We start from the raw sequence: 23,362 nt of genomic DNA on the forward strand, positions 1-23,362 counted from the left end.
CACAGCATCTGCATCTCATTAGTATCAAGTCGTTGCTCCTCTCTTCTTAATGTTGCTAAAGTCTCTGGCTGGTCTCGCAACTGTCTTGTAGATTTTTTTGAATTAATTCCAGGGATATGGGCTTTGCTGGCTAAGCCAACATTCATTTCCCATCCCTAATTGCCCTTGTGAAGGTGGTGGTGAGTTATCATCTTAAACCACTGCAGTCCATGTGGTGTAGGTACACCCATAGTACTGTTAGGGAGGAAGGTTAGGGATTTTGACCCAGCAATAGTGAAGGAATGGCAACATATTTCCAAGTCATGATTGTGTGTTGCTTGGAGAAGAATCTGCTAGCGGTGATGTTCCCAAGTATCTGCTGTCCTTGTCCTTCTAGATGGCAGTGGTTGTGGGATTTGAAGTTGCTGCTTAAAAAGAGACTTGGTGAGTCCCTGCAGTTTATCTTGTAGATGGTACACTTTGCTGCCACTGCGCATCAGTAGCGGAGGAAGTGAATGGTTTTGTGAAAGGGATGCCAATCAAGCAAGGCTGCTTTGTCCAGGTATCAAGCTTCTTGAGTGTTGTTGGAGCTGCACTCACCCAGGCAAGGTCTTAACTATGTTAGGAGTTGTGGGTTTTAAAGAAAAAGAAAAGGACATGATTTGCACACGTAGATTCAAACTAACAACAGTAGATTTATTCCAGGAGTTCCTCCCTGTACAGAGTAGAAAATGAAACTAAGCAGAAGCCTGTGAAACACCCCAATGACATTGCTATCAAATCATTTCACCAGCTCTTAAAGCAATCATGCAACCACTTAAGTTTATAATACAAGGGGAGAATATTTCATCACACTCCTGACTTGTGCCTTGTAGATAATGGACAGGCTTTGGGGAGTCAGGAGATGAGATACTTGCCACAGGATTCCCAGCCTCTGACCAGCTCTTGTAGCCACAATATAATGGAATATTCTCCACTTGTCTGGATGAGTGCAGCTCCAACACTCAAAAAGCTTGATACCATCCAGGACAAATCCTCTCACTTGATTGCTACCCCTTGCACAAACATTCAAATCCTCCACCACCGATGAACAGTGACAACCGTGTGTACCATCTACAAGGTGTACTGCAGGATTTTGTGGTAATTCAGTGGTAACACAATGATGTTCACAACTGCCTCAAAGATCTATTGATCTTTTGTGCTGTGAATACCCCACTTCCAGATGGCAGTTTAAAGCTAGCACCAGATCGAGGATCGCAATGACATTCAACAGCAATTATGTCAGCAAGGTAAGCAACCAACCACATTGAAGTATTCTCAGTTTCTGAATAGCCTTCACTTTTATTTGCTGTCTGGAAATTTAAATTAAATCAAATATGGTAAAATTAAAATATGACAAAGAAACTTTTTTTAAAAATTGTTTTAAAGGTGTGGAATTTTTGTCATAATGGAGAAATTTGATATTCTACAAGTGTAAAGTTAGCATTTACAGCCCAGATGTGGTGTTCAGCAGTAATTATGATCCTAGTACGTTTGTAGAAACCCAGTTACACCTCATTCAACAAGGTGCAACTTTTTCAAGGATTTTTACATCTAAACTAACAGTGTAAAAGTGGAAGTTTTCACCAACTGATTGATTGCTCAAGGATTGCAGTCTGGAAAGTCGTCAACAGCTCACCCTCTGGAGAAGTGCAGTGTCACTGACAGCAACTTCTGCATTTCCACCCACGAGCAGACTCCCTAAGTTCTCAGTTTTGGTGGAGTAATGATGACAAACATCAACAGTTTTGCTGTCCTTCCCATTGCAAAATCTGGACCTTTGCCACTTTATTTCCAATAAATGGAAATGGTATGCATTTTATTTCTTAATCACAATTAACATTTATTTATTATCCTTTCTCTCTCTTGTAGATATTACTCACCCTATTCCTGACTTAACTGGATATATCACAGAAGGTCAGGTCTATGTTGATCGTCAATTACACAATAGACAGGTAGGATGCATGGAAATAAGTTGGAAGATACCTTTTACAAAGAGGGTTTGCAATACTTATACATTTAGAAGCTTCTAATGCTTGTGGTTTTAAATGGAGCTGTGTAGATGTATGCAAGAAATTATTTCACATGCACAATGAGTTTACTTATTCCAAAAGTGTTTTGTGCAAATAACTAGCTGAACCTACATTTAAACTGATACTTTTGCATCTAGCACAGTGAGCGTGCAAAAAGGAGCAATTTATGCACAAGACTTTTGAATACTCAATTCCTAAGATGCAAAAATCTCTTCAGGAGGGATAATGTTTCCATTTGCAGATTGAGATCAGAAATAGGGCCATAAATGTAAGATGGTCACTAATAAATTTAATGTGGAACTCAAAAAAGAATCATTTCCCCCAAAGAGTGGATAGAATCATAGAAAAGAATCATAGAATCCTCAGACCCATTGAGTCTGCACCAACAACAATCCCACCCTGGCTCTATCCCTGTAACCCCACATATTTACCCTGCTAATCCCCCTGACACCAAGGTGCAATTTAGCATGGCCAATCAACCTAAACCGCACATCCTTGGAGTGTGGGAGGAAACTGGAGCACCCAGAGAAAACCCACGCAGGCACAGGGAAAATGTCCAAACTCCTGAGGCTGGAGTCCCTAGCGCTGTGAGGCAGCAGTGATGAGCACTGTGCTGCCCTAGAAATTGGAGTTCACTACCACGGAGAGTAGGTAAGGCAAACAATATGGGTGCATTTAAGGGGAGATCGGATAAGCACGGGAAGAAGAAATTAATAGTTAATGGGGTTAGATGAAATGTGGGAGAAGGTTGGTTTTGATCATAAGTACCTGTTGTACTGAATGTTTGTGTTATAATTACGTTATAATAATTTGAACAAATTAATTTGTGGCTGCTAATTTCTTGTTGTATGTTAATATTGATCAACTGCAAGCATAATTATGTTTTGTACTATTTCGTTGCTACCAGAGCTGGAATTCTCACTTTTATTAAGAGGAGCAGATTGCTCCTTTCCCCTGTACATGGGTTGGCTTAAATCAGTTTTTGGGGTGAGGGAGATGGCAATGAAAGCATGTTGCATCAACATAGTGAACCAGATACACGCAAAGCAATTGTTCAAATTAAGGCTTAAGAAATGAAGTTGTTACAATTACAAAGTTTATAAATTATGATTTAGGACTGCCTCTTTCAAGGTAAAATGGGGAAATGAAGGGGAATCATGTGACTTGTGAATGCTGCCTGACAAGTCTGGTTGACTTGGTAGCTATGGGGTGCAGATTAACTCACTGGGAAGATGATGCAAGATGCTTAGGTAATGGAAAGAGTAGCAGTGCTATCTGTGGGAAGAGTATTAGGCTCCAAATCTCACAGGGAGGTGTTAGAATGTCAGATTTTATAGTTATTCTTTAAACTGTCTTTTTAATTCCAGAACACCAGGTTAAAGTCCAACAGGTTTATTTTGGCACTCACCTGATGGAGTGATACTCCGAAAGCTCGTGCTACCAAATAACTTTAACCTGGTGTTGAGAGACTACTTACTGTGCTTACCCCAGTCCAACGCCGGCAACTCCACATTATTTTTAATTCCAAGATAAGATGGAGTTGGCAGTCCAGAAGATAGCTATTTAGCATTTCTACCTGGATACATGGCTAATGAGATTCACATTTCCATGCTTTCAGAAGAGAAAAGTCATTGTAGTATTGGGTTGCAGACTTTGAGGTATTCCTGAAACTCTTAGTTGTGAGTTTGCAGCCATCAGAGAGGTAGACAGTAGGAGATAGAGGCAGCCAGTTCTATACCTGAAGCAGCAAAAATATGAGATTGTATTGGTCATCACGTTAGTCAGAATGTGGGAGGAGCTCCTACTTGGATCAAAGAGATCAAATTTGTCAAGATTTAAAGGAGGCTGGAAGATTTGCTCAATTTGGGCTAGAGGGAAGGAATTTACGTGTAGCCCTCCTAGTGAAAGTCAGTTCTGGGATTAAAAGTTACCCAGATGAGAAAGGAAGTAGGCCATCAGGAGCAGAGAATAGCTTTGGACCGGTTCCAGATGAGTGAAGTGTCCATTTAAGAGATGGTATAAAGTGTAACTGTGGCAATGAATTGTTGTTTGCGTTGAAACTAAACAGGGAATTTCTTTGTAGTTTAGAATATAAGTTACATATTAAATAGTGTTTAAACAATGTTGTTTTCGTTTATTCCAGTAAAAGACTTGAAACTTGATATCTTGATGTGTGACCCTTTCAGTTAGTTATTCGAAATTTTAAAATCTTTTTAAAAAGTTCTATACACGGATCATAATTTGGTTGTGGACAAAAAACTGTTCAAGCTCTTAAAAGGTGGATGAGATTCTAGTTTGAGAACACTCCTTACTTTCCATATTTTGTTAGAGGATATGTACTCTGACTCTGTTACCTACCACAAAATGCTTGTCTCCTTAAAAATACTGCACTTGGGAAACACCACTGATTCGTCAATGCATAAATTGTATATATATCCTCCTGAGGGGAAATGAATTTACCAACTTTTAACTGCTATGTTACAGATCTATCCACCTATTAATGTCTTACCATCTCTATCACGATTAATGAAGTCTGCCATTGGGGAAGGTATGACACGGAAAGATCATCCTGAAGTGTCTAATCAGCTGGTAAGGCTTTTAAACTGTTAGATACCAGAAATCGAGGGTTTCAAAATTGAGATATATCTTGTAACACATGCCTTTATCTTGCTACTTTTTGACCAGCTCAAATGGCAGAACAAGAGTTAACTTTGTATTTAAGTTATACAACACTTCATTTTAATTACATTATCACGTTTTGGTGATTTTATTTTACACAGTCGTTCACTGACATGTTTCCTAGTAATGAATTACGATACCATCCTTTCACTTCTGAAACCTGAGGTTGAAATCAAAATTTCCATTTCGTGCTAGTTGTCGGCGTCCAAAGGGAAAAAGTAATTGAACCAATCTTGGCCTAATTTGTAGTAGATGAGAGTCTACACCACAACTACCTCAAATGTAAATGGTGAGTAGAGGACAGAGTATATTTATAGGTTGAGAGTAGACGGAGTCAGTACTTCCCACTTGCAGTTACATGAATGGAACTGTTTACCTCAGGACAGGTATCACCACAGCAAGGATAACGTTTGCTCAAAATAAATGAAAATTATTTTTCATATTAAGTATTTCAAGACATTGAAGTTTAAACAAAATTAAATTGACATGTAAAACGTGGTCATTTAGATTTGAATCTTCTGATAATTTGTTTAAGACCATTGTCAATTTAGCATTATTGAAATGTTGTGAAATGTTCTGTCTGCACAGTATGCTTGCTATGCCATTGGCAAAGATGTCCAAGCCATGAAAGCTGTGGTCGGTGAGGAAGCTCTCACACCCGATGACCTCCTTTACTTAGAATTTCTGCAGAAATTTGAGAAGAACTTCATTGCGCAAGGTATGTGTATATCTCACTAACACACAATAAACAAGACTAACAATATTAAACTAACCCAAGATAAGTTGGATCATGTAGCTTTACTTGGCCAAACTTTTCTCAGGCAGGAGGCCCTTACTCCTTCCTTTTAATTTCTCTCATCTCTTTTCATAACTGCTCTGAGCTTATCTTGACCATGACATCCTGCTGCCTTGACCCTATTTTCAATAAACTGCTGACCAGCCAATTTCCCCTCCTGGTCACCACAATAGCCGATATTGTTAACAGTTTGCTTTCTTGCCAACTTCTCCAGTCCAGCCATTTAACTGAAGTTCTTAATCCCTAGGGCCATTCTCATTAATCTTTTCTGCACTCTCTAATACTTTCACATTTTTCCTAAACTGGTGCCCAGAACTGGACATAATGCTCCAGTTGAGGCTGAACCAATGTTATCTACAAGTTTAACATAACTTACTTTTGTACTCAATGGCCCTATTAATAAAGTCTAAAATGTTGTATGCTTTATTGCTCTCAAATGATCCTGCCATCATCATTGATTTATGCACATATATACCTTGGTCCATCTTCTCCTGCACAACCTTCAGAATTGTACCCTTTGTTTTATATGGATCTTGGGGTCTTCCAGTCTCCAGATTGTCAGAGACCAGATATACACCAGATGATGTATGTGAGGACTTTGCAGAGATCCTGATGTATGGAGCTATGTGGGAACCTGATTTAGCAGCTGCGTATATCCCTATCTACATCTGACCTCACCATGACCCTCAGACCTGACCCAACTTAGATAATTAATGTCCAACTATTCCCATACTACCTAATTACATCCCACACACTCAAACCAACCACATTCCATCTTGCTTGCCAGACCCAACCAGACTTGCCCTTGAGAACTGACCTGGCTCACCTTCCAGACCCAACCATGCCAACTCAACTTTGATCAGTCTTGGTGATCCACTGGCACAATTTGCTCTGCTGGCGCCCCTCATCCACAGAGTGAACTGACTCGCCCCTTCCTCGAGCCAAACAAACTCACTCCAACCTCAGAGCCGAGCTGACTCAACCCCCCCCACCCCCATCCCAGACCTGAGCCAACTCGCCCACCCCAGAGAGAACCAACTCACCCCCCCCCCACTCGCTACCCCAGTCCCAGAGCTGACCCGAGCTGACCCACCCTCCCACCCCAGAATGAAGTGTTTCAACCGCCCATCCCAGAACAAAGCGATTCACCTCCTCCAGCCCAGAACTGAACCGACTTGCACCCCGCCCCCTCCCCCCCCCCCCCCCCCCCACTGCAGAATGAACTGAGTGCCCCCCTACCCCAGAGGAAATTGTTACCCACCCCAGAGGGAAAGGGACACCGACTCACCTTCACCCCCAAGCAAGCCAATGTTAACTCGACCCCCCCCCCCCCCCCCCCCCCCAAAGAGCCAAGTCGACTCAACTCTTGGGTTCCCATTTGTCGGTTAGCTGGAATTGAAATATTCCAGAAGAAATGTGCAGCACCGTCATGTCAGTAAAACATTACCGCTGCTTGGTGGATTTGGACCATTGTCTCTCCACATTCTTCCTCCCAAAATGAATTGCTTCACATTTCTTTGCATTGAATTCCACTTGCCACTTTCCCACCCATTCCATCAGCCTATTTCTTTTTGAGTTTCTACACTACCCTCCCCACAGTGGACAATGCTTACATGTTTTGCATCATTTGCAAATTTTGAAATTTGTGCCCTGTACACCAAGGTCTGTCATTAACATATTTTAGGAAGGGCATGGGTCCCAAAGCTGACCCCTGGGGAGCTCGACGTAAATCCCTTCTCCAGTCTGAATAACATCCATTAACCATTACTCTGTTTCTTGGCACCCAGCCAAATTCATATCCATGTTGCTACTGACCCTTTTAATCCATGAGCTATAACTTTGCCCACATGTCTGGTGTGTGGCACTTTGTCACATGCCTTTGGAAAGTCCCTGGACATCACATTAAAAGCTTTGCTGTGATCAAGCCTCTCTGTTACCTTCAAATGTGACGGTGGGAAAGTCTGTATAGAACCGGTAGAAATAGCAGAGGTACTCAATGAATACTTTGCTTCAGTATTCACAGTGGAAAGGGATCTTGGTAGTTGCAGTGCAGACTTGCAGTGGACTGAGAAGATTGAGCATGTGGGCATTAGAAAGAGGATGTGTTAGAGCTTTTGAAAAGCATCAAGTTAGATGAATCGCCGGGACCAGATGGGATGTACCCCAGGTTACTGTGGAAGGCGAGGGAAGAGATTGCTGAGCCTCTGGTGATGATTTTTGCGTCATCAATGGAGATGGGAGGGGTTCCGGAGGATTGCGGATGTGGTTCCGTTATCTAAGAAAGGGAGAAGAGATAGCCCGGGAAATTATAGACCAGTGAGTCTAACCTCAGTGGTTGGTAAGTTGATGGAGAAGATCCTGAGAGGCAGGATTTATGAACATCTGGAGAGGAATAGTATGATCAGAAATAGCCAGCACGGCTTTGTCCAAGGCAGACCATGCCTTACGAGCCTAATTGAATTTTTTGAAGATGCAACTGGACACATAGACGAGGGAAGAGCGGTAGATGTAGTTTATATGGATTTCAGCAAGGCGTTTGATAAGGTACCCCATTCAAGGCTTATTGAGAAAGTTAAGGGGCATGGGATACAAGGGGACATTGCTTTGTGGATTCAGAACTGGCTTGCCCATAGAAGGCAAAGAGTGGTTGTAGATGGGTCTTTTTCAGCATGGAGGTCGGTCACCAGTGGAGTGCCCCATGGATCTGTTCTGGGACCCTTGCTCTTTGTGATTTTTATAAATGACCTGGATGAGGAAGTGGAAGGATGGGTTGGCAAGTTTGCTGATGACACAAATGTTGGTGGTGTTGTGGATAGTGTAGAGGGATGTCGGCAGTTGCAACAAGACATAGATAAGATGCAAGACTGGGCAGAGAAGTGGCAGATGGACTTCAACCCAGATAAGTGTGTGGTGGTTCATTTTGGCAGGTCGAATAGGATGAAAGAATATATATTAAGGGTAAGACGCTTGGCAGTGTGGAAGATCAGAAGGATCTTGGAGTCCGGGTTCATAGGACGCTCAAAGCAGTGTCGCAGGTAGAGGATGTGGTTAAGAAGGCATATGGAATGCTGGCCTTCATCAATAGAGGAATTGAGTTTAGAAATTGGGAGATAATGCTGCAGCTGTATAGGACCCTGGTCAGACCCCACCTGGAGTACTGTGTCCAGTTCTGGTCGCTTCATTACAGAAAGGATGTGGAAGCCATAGAAAGGGTGCAGAGGAGATTTACAAGGATGTTGCCTGGATAAGGGTGGAATGCCTTATAAGGATAGGTTGAGAGAGCTAGGTCTTTTCTCCTTGGAGAGGTGAAGGATGAGAGGTATTGATAGAGCGGATTCTCAGGCTTTTACCCAGGGCAGAAATGGTTGCCACAAGAGGTCACAGGTTTAGGGTGCTGGGGAGTAGGTACAGAGGAGATGTTAGGGGTGAGTTTTTCACTCAGAGGGTGGTGGGTGCGTGGAATCGGCTAGCGATAGTGATGGTGGAGGCGGATTCGATAGGGTCTTTTAAGAGACTTTTGGATAAGTTCATGGAAATTAGTAAGATAGAGGGTTATAGGTAAGCCTAGTAGGTAGGGACATGTTCGGCGCAACTTGTGGGCCGAAGGGCCTGTTTGTGCTGTAGCTTTTCTATGTTCTAAGATTGCTCCTTAAGTCCATGCCGGCTTTCCTTAATTAACCCACATTTGTCCAAGTGACAGTTTAGTCCTGAATCATTGTTTCTAGAAACTTACTTGCCACCAAGGTTAAACTGACTGATCTGTAGTTGTTGGGTTTATCTTGACACCCTTTTTTGAATAAGCATTTGCAATTCTCCCATCTTCTGGCACCACTCTTGAGTCTAAGGAAGGCTGGAAAATTATGGCCAGTCTCTCCATAATTTCCATTCTCACTTCCCTCAGTAACCTTGGATGCATCCCATCTGGTCCTGATGCTTTATGTACATATTGTTTTGTTTTATGTTTTTTAATTCATTCCTGGGACATTGGCGTCGCTGGCTGCCCAGCATTTATTGCCCATCCTTCGTTGCCCTTGGAGAGCAGTTGAGAGTCAACCTCATTGCTGCGGCTTTGGAGTCACGTGTAGTTCAGACCAGGTAAGGATGGCAGATTTCCATCCCTAAAGGACATGAGTGAACCAGATGGGCTTTCCGACAAGCAACAATGTTTTCATGGTCATCTGTTGATTCTTAATTCCAGATATATTTTATTGAATTCAACTTCCAACAACTGCCATGGTGGGATTCAAACCCGGGTCCTCAGAACATTAGTTGAGTTTCTGGAATAGTAATCTAGTTATAATACCACTAGGCCAACGCCTCCCTTAAATTTAAAATTTTTAACACTTAAGCATTTTGAAGTCTACAAATCAAAGTGCTATGTCATCAAAAAATATTAAACTTGGCTACAGTGCAACAATTTTTTGCAGTAGATACAATATGAAAGTGAACAAATTTATGACTAAAGAAGAAGATTATTTCTTCTGCAATGCTAATTTTTTTACATTTTGAAAAGCATATAAACCACAGCCTAAAAAAAAGGGGTGACATTTGTTCTGTTTTTCACAGGTTCATATGAAAACAGGACCGTATTTGAAACTTTGGATATTGGCTGGCAGTTGCTCCGAATATTCCCTAAGGAGATGCTGAAACGTATCCCTCAAAGTACACTGGCAGAGTTTTACCCAAGGGATTCTGCTAAACATCAGTGAAATTCCAAATTCAAGAGTGGAAGATTGTTTCAAACTTCATAAGAGTACATTTGGTATTGAAACATTCTATACTTGGCACACTCCAGCAATTGTTTATATAGATCCATGGTTTTGTATGTAAAGATAGAAATATATACAGATCAAAGTATTATATTGGAATCCACAAAATATTATTTGAAAAATATTGATCTGTGAGCATGCTAAAACTTACAGAAATGTGTTTACAGCAATTGAAATTATTTGTTTACATTCTCTACCAGTGTGATTAAATTTATTATTTGTATCTATTGGATATGAGATCAATGGGTTTAATTGATCAAAGGGACAAACATTTTCATCGTAAAAGTAAAAATTAAAACTAGATATTGAAAGATTTAATGTAACAATTTGCATCAGCTAACCAAGCTTAATTTATCTTAATTAGGGAGTTATTAGGATTTTCAAAATTAGGAAATGTTAAATTCTATTCTTGTGCAACTTGTAACCAAGCATATAGAATCACTAACTGTTTAAAGTATGTTTGCCAACGTAAGTTGTGTTTTTCAAAAATAATTAACTGTGTGGAAGATATTTTGATATAAGGTACTGTATAAATATTTTTCTTGGTCAATTATGGTGAAATTAATTAATTTAGGCAAATAGATCTGCTTTAACTATGTCCTGCATTTTCTTTTGTTCTAAAAGTATTTATAGCTATAATAGTGGTGAAAAATAGGGAATAAAATATATGGTACGGAGATGCATTCCACTTGCTTACAATTTACAGTTTAAAACTGTAATGGTGGTTGACTGTAATCATGATTTCAGTCTGCTAATTTTGACCATTGTAGGAAGATCAGTTAGCAACCTGAATGTCGATCCAAATATAATGTTTGATTTGTGTACCTTAGACAAGAAAATATTTCTCGAGTTTTCGTTCCTTTTCACTAATTCTTCTTTTCAAAACTGTTTTTAACTATTGGGCCTCATCTATAAATGTCTTGAAACTACTGATTATTTCCGTATAAACTTCTGCTTTGGAAATTGGCTTGTAGAGGACTGAATGTGTATACGGTGCTGTTCTGTTCCATGTACTTGTGCAATTTAAATTGATATGAAATAAAGTTAGAAATGGAAAAGTTAGACTTCAAAATGCTTATTATGTTATCAAAAAATGTTAAACTTGGCTACAGTGCAACTTTTTTGCAGTAGATACAATATGAAATAGTGAACAGATTACTACTGTAGAAGGTTGTAACTTTTACACAATATTTTGTTTGAGTACCAGGGTGGATTTAAATTTGTCTTGGCACTGTTGGTCAGGATATCTGTTTAATGTACATGTACTTTAAATGCTGTAAATATACATGTGTACAGATGTTGACTCCCTTTTTGAGAAGTAACGCCAAATCCCCCAAAGAGGAATACCTCGCCTCGCAATCTGTTAAGTGTGTGGGAAGGTGAACTGTCCTTCAGTAACATTTAGTGGTTAACTAACAGAAGTACCTGACACTCTAAAATGAACACAACTTATTTATTTAGCTAACAGGGAATTTTAACTAAACAAGTAACATACCAAATAAAATGAGATTCTAATGGATTGCTGTTCAAATAAATACAATGCCCATTCATTAACAAAAAAAAAATTGAATTTAGTCACGCTCAAAAAAGAATACAACCAGGTTTTGTGTTTTTCAGAACGTTCTGGAGTTTCTCTATTGATTTCTCTAAGTTCTTTCTGATTTGGTACCTTTTGCTGGTTAGATGGTGCATTCTCTTAAGAGATATCTTAAACTGGCAGGATGGAGAGCTGCTGTCTTCCCCCTCAAGACTTGAGAGGTGGCAGTTGCTAACTCCTGTTTTTCCCCTTTGCACTCTCTTTTATACCTCTGATGACCTATCAATTTTCCTACAATAGAATTGGTCTAATTTTGTCAACACCAAATTCAACTGTTAACGGTTCTTGATATGTGAGTGTTTGCTTTAAATTGATGGGCTGAATTCAAAAACATTCAAATACCTGAAGCCTGGTACCAAGGCAACCCTGTTGCCTGGCTTTTGATACAAATTTTTCAGCTTGGACTCAGTATGTGCTTTGCATTCTAAACCTCCAAGTACAGAAACAAAACACCAGCTTTTCAAGGGACCATGCAATTTTTTTCCTTCTAGCATTTTTACATTCTTCACATCTGAGTGAAGGGCAAGGCTGGCAAAAGTAGGGAACCTTGGATGATTCGGGATATTGAAGCCCTGGTCAAGAAGAAGAAAGAGGCACATGACAGGCATAGGCAGCTGGGATCAAGCGAATCCCTTGAAAAGTATAGGGGGTGTAGGGATTGAGTTGAGAGAAATCAGGTGGGCAAAAAGAGGATACGAGATTGTTTTGTCAGATCAGGCAAAGGAGAATCCAAAGAGCTTCTACAAATACATAAAGGGCAAAAGAGTAACAAGGGAGAGAGTAGGACCTCTTAAGGATCAACAAGGTCATCTATGTGCTGATCCACAAGAGATGGGTGAGATCCTAAATGAATATTTCTCATCAGTATTTACTGTTGAGAAAAGCATGGATGTTAGGGAACTTGGGGAAATAAATAGTGATGTCTTGAGGAGTGTACATATTACAGAGAAGGAGGTGCTGGAAGTCTTAAAGCGCATCAAGGTAGATAAATCCCTGGGACCTGATGAAGTGTATCCCAAGACATTGTGGGAGGCTAGGGAGGAAATTGCGGGTCCCCTAGCCGAGATATTTGAATCATCGATAGTCACGGGTGAGGTGCCTGAAGATTGGAGAGTGGCAAATGTGCCTTTGTTTAAAAAGGGCTGCAGGGAAAAGCCTGGGAACTACAGGCCAGTGAGCCTCACATCTGTGGTGAGTAAGTTGTTGGAAGGTATTTGAGAGACAGGATCTACAGGCATTTAGAGACGCAAGGATTGATTAGAGACCATCAGTATGGCTTTGTGAGTGGAAAATCATGTCTCTCAAATTTAATTGAGTTTTTTGAAGGGGTAACGAAGAAGGTAGATGAGGGCAGTGCAGTTGATGTTGCCTAAATGGACTTTAGCAAGGCCTTTGACAAGGTACCACATGGTAGGTTGTTGCATAAAGTTCAATCTCACGGGGTCCAGGGTGAGTATCTTCTTGACAGAAGCCAAAGGGTGGTTGTAGAGAGTTGCTTTTCAAACTGGAGGCCTGTGACCAGCGGTGTGCCTCAGGGATCAGTGCTGGGTCCACTGTTATTTGTCATTTATATTAATGATTTGGATGAGAATATAGGGGACATGGTTAGTGAGTTTGCAGATGACACTAAGATTGGTGGCATAGTGGACAGTGAAGAAAGTTATCTCTGATTGCAACGGGGTCTTGATCAATTGGGCCAGTGGGCTGACAAACGGCAGATGGAGTTTAATTTAAACAAATGCGAGGTGATGCATTTTTAGTAGATTGAACCAGGGCAGGACTTACTCAGTTAATGGTAGGGCATTGGGGAGAGTTACAGAACAGAGATTTAGGGGTACATGTTCATAGCTCCTTGAAAGTGGAGTCACAGGTGGACAGAGTGGTGAAGAAGGCATTCGGCATGCTTGGTTTAATCGGTCAGAACATTGAATACAGGAATTGGAATGTCTTGTTGAAGTTGTACAAGACATTGGTAAGGCCACACTTGGAATACTGTGTGCAATTCTGGTCACCCTATTATAGAAAGGATATTATTAAACTAGAAAGCGTGCAGAAAAGATTTACTAGGATGCTACCGGGACTTGATGGCTTGAGTTATAAGGAGAGGCTGGATAGACTGGGACTTTTTTCTCTGGAGCGTAGGAGGCTGAGGGGTGATCTTAGAGGTCTATAAAATAATGAGGGGCACAGATCAGCTAGATAGTTAATATCTTTTCCCAAAGGTAGGGGAGTCTAAAACTAGAGGGCATAGGTGTAAGTTGAGAGGGGAGAGATACAAAAGAGGGGCAATTTTTTCACAGAGGGTGGTGAGTGGAACAAGGTGCCAGAGGTAGTAGTAGAGGCGGGTACAATTGTCTTTTTTAAAAAGCATTTAGATAGTTACATGGGTACGATGGGCAAAGAGGTATTAGCTTAGGGGTTTTTTAAATAAAAGGGCGGCATGGACAAGTTGGGCCGGAAGGCCTGTTTCCATGCTGTAAACCTCTGACTCTATATTGTTGTGATGTTGAGTTTGTAAGGATAATCTGCAAACTTGAGTCTTTTAGACTATTTCAATCAAAGAATTCATAGAATCCCTACAGTCCAGAAGGAGGCTATTCAGCCCATCGAGTCTGTACTGGCCACAACCCCACCCAGGGCCTGTTCCTGTAACCCCACACATTTACCTTGCTAATCCCCCTGACACTGGTCAATTTAGCATAGCCAATCCACCTAACTCGCACATCTTGGAATGTGGGAGGAAACTGGAGCACCCAGAGGAAACCCACGCAGACATGGGGAGAACATGCAAATCCACACAGACAGTGATCCGTGACCAGAATTGAATTTGGGTCCCTGGTGCTGTGAGGCAGCAGTGCTAACCACTGTGCCACCCAGCTCAATGCCACTGCTGATTCCATTTTAGACTCAATTAATTAATGTCTAGGAAATATTGAGCTTTCTTTTATTTTCATAAGTAACTTTGGTTTAAATACTGTTTGATGTTTCCATGTCACCTACATGATGGTTATATGCAGTCTAAATTGATGTTTTAAAGACGCAACATGTATTTTGAGCGTACTTGTCTGCTCTCGTACCTAGATTCTGATTTTCATTTTATATATACCTTATTAAGGAGCATGAATCAGTAGAAATGTGTCGTATGAAGGTCATTCAAGAATGATTTGCTTTGAATGGAGGCATCAACCTCAAAAGACACATGAAGGAGACACTTCCCTAAATGGAATGAAAGTAAAGTGAGTTATAGACCAGTATATAAAAGACAATGAGACAGATATATGAAAAGACAACTTGGTTCAAAACATCAAAAATACCTTTTATAAACACAGGTTTATTATGCCATCTAACACTATCCTTCTGACTCACTGGGATTCATTAAATTGTCTGATAACACTGCAATTAAGGTCAAATTTCAAATCACTATATTGAGTGGTTGCAGCCCAAGCATTGCTCAGACTCAACTGGAAATGCTACTGTAGGATGGTTAACACATGGGGTCACGCACCCAAATTTATCCACAAAATTTTTGTTTTTAAGTTCCTTCTGCATCTATCACAGGAGTATGGTTGAGCTTGATATAGTTTTTATAAAATGTATGTAGTGAACATGCACATCAATGTCTTAATTGTTCTCCGGTTACATAAACATATCCATGCTGACATTGGTTCACACAAACATAATTGATGAGCAGAGAAAGGTCCATTAAGTCTGTCTCATGAAAAGGTGAGACCTTGAGCATCACAATTAGGCACCTATTCCCAGCACCCACATACCCTTCATCAGTCATCTCATCCAACCTTCAAGAGACAAAAAAAAGCCAAGAATAGAAGATGGCTGGAGCTAGATTTTTGTATAACTGAATGACTCCAGCTATATCAGACCCACAATGCAAGAACTTTTTCTGCATAACCAGGTTTCTGTGTTGGTTTCCCAAAATCTCATCTCAATAGATAAGTAAACATGATGTAATTACTTACCAATTGGTCCTCCAAGCATTTGTCAATTAGTTAGGTGGAGATGTTAAAATTGCATCCAAACTGTTTGTATCTGATGGCTGACTATTAGCAGAATTGCCATGTCACAATTGTTAAAGCTTCACAAAATCTAATATGTTTTTAATGGCTGTTGTGATATCTCATCCATTTGGCAATATCCGCAGTATTCGATGATCATTGGTTTAAAATATTCTGTTCTGGTCTCAAAATTATTTCACTATATCAGTTTGGATGAAGCCTTATCTCATTCTTCCCGAATGCTAACTCCACTATCATCTCCACATTTAGCAAACTAACTTTTGAATTCGATGACGGAAGGAAAACATATTCACAAGTTATCCTGATTCAGAATTTTAGTTTTCCAAATAAGGAAGTACTTACAAACTCATGAATTTAATTCTGGGTGTTAAAATGACCTAGAATGCAAAAGCAAGGTAATTGGACTAAATTACTGGTTAGGCGTCAGTTGGGAATTGTGGCCAATTCTAGGGCACCATATTTTAGGAAGCATATCAAGACCTTAGAGAGTGAAGAGATTTACTAGAATGGTACCAGAGATGATGTGGAGATGCTGGCGTTGGACTGGGATGGGCACAGTAAGAAGGTTTATTTGGAATCACAAGTTTTGCAAAATCCTACTAACTGTCCTGGCTTGAGACAATTCACACCTTTTTAGCCTGTGATTATCCCTCTCTGCACCTGTAAAGACTTGATTATCTGAAAAGACTCGCATTTCAACCATTATCTTGCAATTGTGTCTTTGTCTATAAATGCCATGTTTGTGAAACCTATCTCTCCATTTAGCTGATGAAGGAGCAGCGCTTCAAAAGCTTGTGATTCCAAATAAACCCCTGTTGGACTTTAACCAGGTGTTGTGAGACTTCTTGCGGTACCAGAGATGTAAGACCTCAGTCAGATAGTGACTAGAAAAGCTGAGATTGTTCTCCTTCGAGCAAAAAGGAGATAGAACATAGAACATTACAGCGCAGTACAGGCCCTTCAGCCCTCGATGTTGCGCCGACCAGTGGAACCAATCTAAAGCCCCTCTAATCTACACTATTCCAATATCATCCATGTGTTTATCCAATAACCATTTGAATGCTCTTAATGTTGATGAGTCCACTACTGCTGCAGGCAGGACATTCCACGCCCTTACTACTCTCTGAGTAAAGAACCTACCTCTAACATCTGTCCTATATCTCTCACCCCTCTATTTAAAGCTATGTCCCCTCGTGCTAGCCATCACCATCCGAGGAAAAAGGCTCTCACTATCCACCCTATCTAATCCTCTGATCATCATGCCTCTATTAAGTCACCTCTTAATCTTCTTCTCTCTAACGAAAACAACCTCAAGCCCCTCAGCCTTTCCTCATACGATTTTTCCACCATACCAGGCAACATCCTGGTAAATCTCCTCTGCACCCTTTCCAACACTTCCACATCTTTCCTATAATACGGCGACCAGAACTGTACGCAATACTCCAAATGTGGCCGCACCAGAGTTTTGTACAGTTGCAGCATGACCTCCTGGCTCCGAAACTCAATCCCTCTACCAATAAAAGCTAACACACCGTACACCGTACAACCCTATCAACCTGGGTGCCAACTTTCAGGGATCTATGCACATGGACACCCAGATCCCTCTGTTCATCCACACTACCAAGTATCTTACCATTAGCCCAGTACTCTGTATTCCTGTTACTCCTTCCAAAGTGAATCACCTCACACTTTTCCGCATTAAACTCCATTTGCCACCTCTCAGCCCAGCTCTGCAGCTTATCTATGTCCCTCTGTAACCTGCCACTTCCCTCCGCACTGTCTACAACTCCACCGACTCTAGTGTCATCCGCAGATGGGGCAATGTAAAAGAGGTTTTCAAAAATTTGAAGTGTTTTGATAGTTAATATGGCAATGTTTACACTGGCATGCAGGCTGGTAATCACAAGATTCATTTTGAGAATTTGCAAAAGAACCAGAGGGTGCCATATTTTGCTTTATAGTGCTTCTGTGAAGTACTATGGGATGAGTTATATTAAAGGTGCTATACAAATACAAGTTGCTGTTGCAACAGCAATTTGTATTTGTATAGCACCTTTAATATAACTCATTCCATAATACTTCCCAGGAGCAGTATAAAGCAAAATATGGCACCCAGAACAAAAAGATGTTAGATCAGATTACCAAAAGCTTGGCCAAAGAGGTGGATTTTATTGGTGCCTCTCAAAAAGAGGAAAGTGGGGCAGAGAGGTTAAGAGATGGAATTCCACAGCTTGAGGGCCTAGGTAGTTGGTTGAGTGGTTAAAACTCGGGATGCTCAAAAAGCCAGAATTAGATGAGTGCAGCCTTCTTGGAAGGTTGTGGGGCTGGAGGAGGTTGAATGGAAGGGACAAGGCCATGGAAAGATTTGAAAACAATGATGAGAATTCTAAAATCAAAATGTTATTTGACCAAGAGGGAATGCAAGTCCGTGGTTGGGAGTATATTGGCAAATAGAACTTGGTGCGAGTTACGACATGGGCAGCAGAGTGTTGGATGGCCTTAAGTTTACTATGGGTAGAATGTGGAAGATGAGCCAGGAGTGCTTTGAAATAGTCAGTAGCCTGAAAGGGTGATGGCAGCAGATTCAATCATTATTTTTGAAAGGGAATTGAAGATGTACTGGAAAAATTTTTTTAAAGTATAGGGTTGTGGAAAAAACAAGAGTATAAGTATTTCAAAGAGCTCACGCAAGCATTAGGAGATTCCAGTAAATATTCTACCATTTGGGACAATGAAACATACTGTGCCTAGGCAAAGAACCATGGGGGCGGGTGGCAGGCCTTGCTGGCTGGTGTCTCTGCATGGTTCTTGGCCACAGAAAGAAGTTTAACAACACCAGGTTAAAGTCCAACAGGTTTATTTGGTAGCAAAAGCCACACAAGCTTTCGGAGCTCTAAGCCCCTTCTTCAGGTGAGTTCAGGTGACTGTGTTTACCCCAGTCCAACGCCGGCATCTCCACATCATGGTTCTTGGCCACCAGTCAGGGCCTGATAGCTATGCATTTGCCGCGGCAATGCAGAGCGATATCAGACTCAGGTCGAGTCCCCTTAAAGCGGAAAACACTGACCCGAAGTTGTTGGTGACTAGGAGGAAGAGAGGCAGCAGTCAAGGTGAAGATCTGTGTTCTTGTGAAAAAAGCAGCGGGTTGACAAAGAGGCCATAGTCGGGCAGCTAGCATCGAGGTGAGATGCGAGGCACCGGTGGTCTAAGGGAGCAGCAGGGTGATTTGACATCCAGGCCAAAGCTGGGCAGCCAGAAGTGAGGCAAGGTCATTGAATGAGGCGCTGGTCATAGAGGAGAGCAGTAGGGTGACTCGACCCCCCCCCCCCCCCCAGGACTAAAGGGGGGTGGGGTGGGCAAAAAATGCCTGCTCTTTCATAAAATTCACATTAATTAACATCAAGAAAGATCATTCAATATGAAGCGACACTGTCGATTTGGCAGTCAAAAATGCAGGAAGTTGAAAGTGAGACATGAGGCCAAAGCTCGGCAAAAAGACAGTTTGTCATTTTACTTTAAAAAGTATTGATCAGTGCACAAGCTGCATATTCATCTTAATCCACCAAATGTATAGGTGAATTATTTGAGGACTTAGACTTGCCAATTTCCAGAGAAATCACGTTGCTGAAAAGTTGAACAAGAAATGCATCTGAAATGGCAATGGAACTACAAGATATTTCTTCTGTTGAAGGGAGGGATGAAACCTACCCTGAGACACTGCCTTATGACTAAAATCTGTTTCAGTGGGTATGATAGAATATTTCATATTAAATAAACCAGGAAATATGGACAATGAGGAAAAAGTGTGAGGGTGGGGGCTGGAAGCAGGTTAGAAGTCTTCTTAAGTCCCATTTTCTGAGGGTGAGGAGAAATAGGGTAACGGAAATTAGAAATTGGTTGATTTTTTTTCTTTCAAGAAACCTCCAAGGCAGTCTACTGTTAGGTTTGCAAATTATTCCCTAACACTGGTAAAGGAAACAAGCATTCATCGACGGGTACTCTTCCAACATTTCTCCAGATGGTGTTGATTATGAAACTTTCAAAGCTCAAACTAAAGCTATGTGTGCATTCATTAAAAGGTGTAAATTATCTCGAAGAATTGATTATACATTAACGGCTCAGTTTGAAAAGGAGTCACAGTCAAACTGCTGTCTTCTTTGGGACTCTCTCTAAGATGACATGATGAGATATTGTTGTCAACTCGAAGAGGTAATTTTTTTAGCCTGCCTTGGATATCTCAGGGAATTTGATGAGCTTCTCAAAGACGGTTTGTAAAGTTATCAATATTTTTGCTCAGGGAAGACCAACTTTTTAACACACAAAACTTATGATAACTTCATCACTATAATGGCAGAATGGCTTAGAAACCAATTCACTAATGATGTAAAAGATGCCAAATAATATTCCAAAATAGTTCATTCAACACCAGGCGTGACTTATGTGGACCAATTAACATTAATTTTAAGATATGTGACTAGCAATAGGGAAGTTCTAGAGTGATTTGTCCAGCTACAATCTTACACTTCTGAGTGTCTGGGGATAACTGTTTTGGAAATTATTGCAAATTTGAGTTTGCACATCAAAAATTGTCAAGGGCAAAGGTTCAACAATGCTGCAAATATGGCAGGAAAACATTCAGGTCTACAAGTAAGACTGAACAATGCAAGACCCTGTGCATTATTCATCCCATGTTCCAGTCAATACTTGAATCTGCAATGCTGCAGCTGAATCCTGAGAGAAAGCTGTACATCTTTTTGACTTTGTTCAAAACTTGTTGGCCTTTTTTTGGTTTTCACACGAGTGGAATATGTTGCAATCATGCTTGGAGCAGGCACATGAAAAACATTTGATGGTCAACAGCATTTGTGATACCAGATCGTCCGTAAATGTTGTTTTGGTTTTGAAAATGAACTTCGTTGATGGAAAGGAATGCTCATCAGACATAGCCACATCAAATTCAGAAAAAACAAGTGTGTGAAAGCTGAAACAAACTCTTCAGCAGAGAAGTTTGAAAAGTACAACATTGCTGTTTTTACTGTTCTGTGGAACTGTTTACTTCAAATAACTAATGCCATCAGCAAATCACTGCAGAATGTTGACACAGCTTTACTGAATGCTGCACAATTGTTTGCTGCAGTTTAAAGTTTTGTGACACATAGCTCGGTGGAAGCAGAGCACTAACATTAGCAAAAATACCGGTCCCTCTGCTGATGTGAAGTGTACAAGGTGCAGAAAGTTTATTTTCTGATAAAAAACTAGAGACAATGAAATCACTTTAAAAGAGAGAGAAGGTTGAGACTGTCAATGTTTTTTGTGACACAATAATGGTGCAATTGCAGAATAGAAGTGAGTCTCTTGATTTTCAACAGAAGTTTGGATAAGACTAAAAGCCACTGCAATAACAAATTAAGTTAATTTTACCAGGAGGACATAGACACAAATCTTTTTGAAGATGAAGTGAAACAATTTATTCATTTTGTTGATAATGATGAGCTCTGTGCTTTGAGATCACGAGATGATTGGTACAGACTTTTATTTGATGGTTCGCAGGCAACCTTACCAAACATGGAAACCATTCTGAATTTTTTTTTTAACAATACCTATCATAAATGCTTCTGGAGAATGTTGTTTTTCTGTATTGAAAAGAGGTAAAAATGATTTGAGAAGTACGATTGGGCAAGAACATTTGACAAGTTCAACAATATTGATGATTGAAAGTGCGTCTTTTCAAGATTGTACCTACGATGATGTAATTGATGATTTTGTGAAGAAAGTTTAGCAGTTATTTAAATTGCCATGCCAACAAGGGATGAAGCAAGAAAATCTTAAAAATCTAACCTTCTTTCTCATGTTTAAATTCTGTTTTTTTCAAAATGGACCATTGCTGGTCCGATACAATGGCTGCAGCTAGTCACATGCTGATATTCCAACCATCATCACTCTCAAGACTGGCTTTCAGAAAGTCTCTTCTGGGACAAAGGATGGAATCCCACCAGACAAAGCCACTGAAATTGGACTTGGACTCACTGGACACTCCACCCACATGAATTTACTGCAATAACTTATTTGATTTTGTGAGGGGACGTAAGGAAGTGAACTTTTATTTTTGAAATTGAATGAGACTCAGAAATATACTGAATGGCAGTGTATGCACCTTGTTGATTGGAGTATTTACTCCTGCACTGGCCTGGCTCGTTGTGTCCCGCACTGGCCTGTGCTACAATTATGTTATTGGCTGATTTTTCCATCTGGTTGTTCATCAGCAAGTTCCATGTTTGCCTCAAGATTCACACATCACAATATTGATCATAGAGTCACAGAGGTTTACAGCCTTCGGCCCAACTTGTCCATGCCACCCTTTTTCTCCCAAACCCCTAAACTAATCTCAATTGCCCGCATTTGACCCATATCCCTCTATATCCATGTAACTGTCTAAATGCTTTTTAAAAGACAAAATTGTACCCGCCTCTACTACTACCTCTGGCAGCTTGTTCCAGACACTCACCACCCTCTGTGAAAAAATTGCCCCTCTGGACACTTTTGTATCTCTCACCTTTAACCTATGCCTTCTAGTTTTAGACTCCCCTACCTTTGGGAAAAAATATTGACTATCTAGCTGATCTATGCTCCTCATTATTTTATAGCTCTCTTTAAGATCATCCCTCAGCCTTTATGCTCCAGGGAAAAAAGCCCCAGTCTATCCAGCCTCTCCTTATAACTCAAACCATCAAGTCCCGGTAGCATCCGAGTAAATCTTTTCTGCACTCTTTCTAGTTTAATAATATCCTTTCTATAATAGCGTGACCAGAACTGTACACAGTATTCCAAGTGTGGCCTTACCAATGTCTTGAACAACTTCAACAAGACATCCCAACTCCTGTATTCAATGTTCTGATCAATGAAACCAAGTATGCCAAATGCCTTCTTCACCACTCTGTCCACCTGTGACTCCACTTTCAAGGAGCTATGAACATGTATCCCTAGATCTCTTTGTTCTCTAACTCTCCCCAACACCCTACCATTAACTGAGTAAGTCCTGCTCTGGTTCAATCTACCAAAATGCATCACCTCACATTTATCTAAATTAAACTCCATCTGCCATTTGTCAGCCCACTGGCCCAATTGATCAAGATCCCATTGCAATCCAAGATAACCTTCTTTACTGTCCACTATGCCACCAATCTTGGTGTCATCTGCAAACTTACTAACCATGCCTCCTGCATTCTCATCCAAATCATTAATATAAATGACAAATAACAGTGGACCCAGCACTGATCCCTGAGGCACACCACTGGTCACAGGCCTCCAGTTTGAAAAACAACCCTCTGCAACCACCCTCTGGCTTCTGTCAAGCCAATTTTGTATCCATTTAGATACCTCACCCTGAACCCCGTGAGATTTAACCTTATGCAACAACCTACCATGCGGTACCTTGT

The 23,362-nt window shown here is 40.7% G+C and overlaps 1 protein-coding gene across 1 annotated transcript in view; it reads left to right on the forward strand.

Moving 5' to 3' along the window:
* Positions 1 to 11,357, forward strand: part of atp6v1ba (ATPase, H+ transporting, lysosomal, V1 subunit B, member a) — a 78,645-nt gene extending 67,288 nt beyond the window's left edge. Inside the window, exons 11-14 of the mRNA XM_078223250.1 lie at positions 1,891 to 1,973; positions 4,536 to 4,640; positions 5,319 to 5,448; positions 10,093 to 11,357. Of these exons, the coding sequence (XP_078079376.1) occupies positions 1,891 to 1,973; positions 4,536 to 4,640; positions 5,319 to 5,448; positions 10,093 to 10,235 (461 nt within the window). The 3' untranslated portion in view covers positions 10,236 to 11,357. The remainder of the gene's footprint in view (positions 1 to 1,890; positions 1,974 to 4,535; positions 4,641 to 5,318; positions 5,449 to 10,092) is intronic.
* Positions 11,358 to 23,362: the final 12,005 nt, after the last annotated feature.

This window comes from Mustelus asterias, chromosome 11, assembly GCF_964213995.1.
Source record: "Mustelus asterias chromosome 11, sMusAst1.hap1.1, whole genome shotgun sequence".
Taxonomy (NCBI): Eukaryota; Metazoa; Chordata; class Chondrichthyes; order Carcharhiniformes; family Triakidae; genus Mustelus; species Mustelus asterias.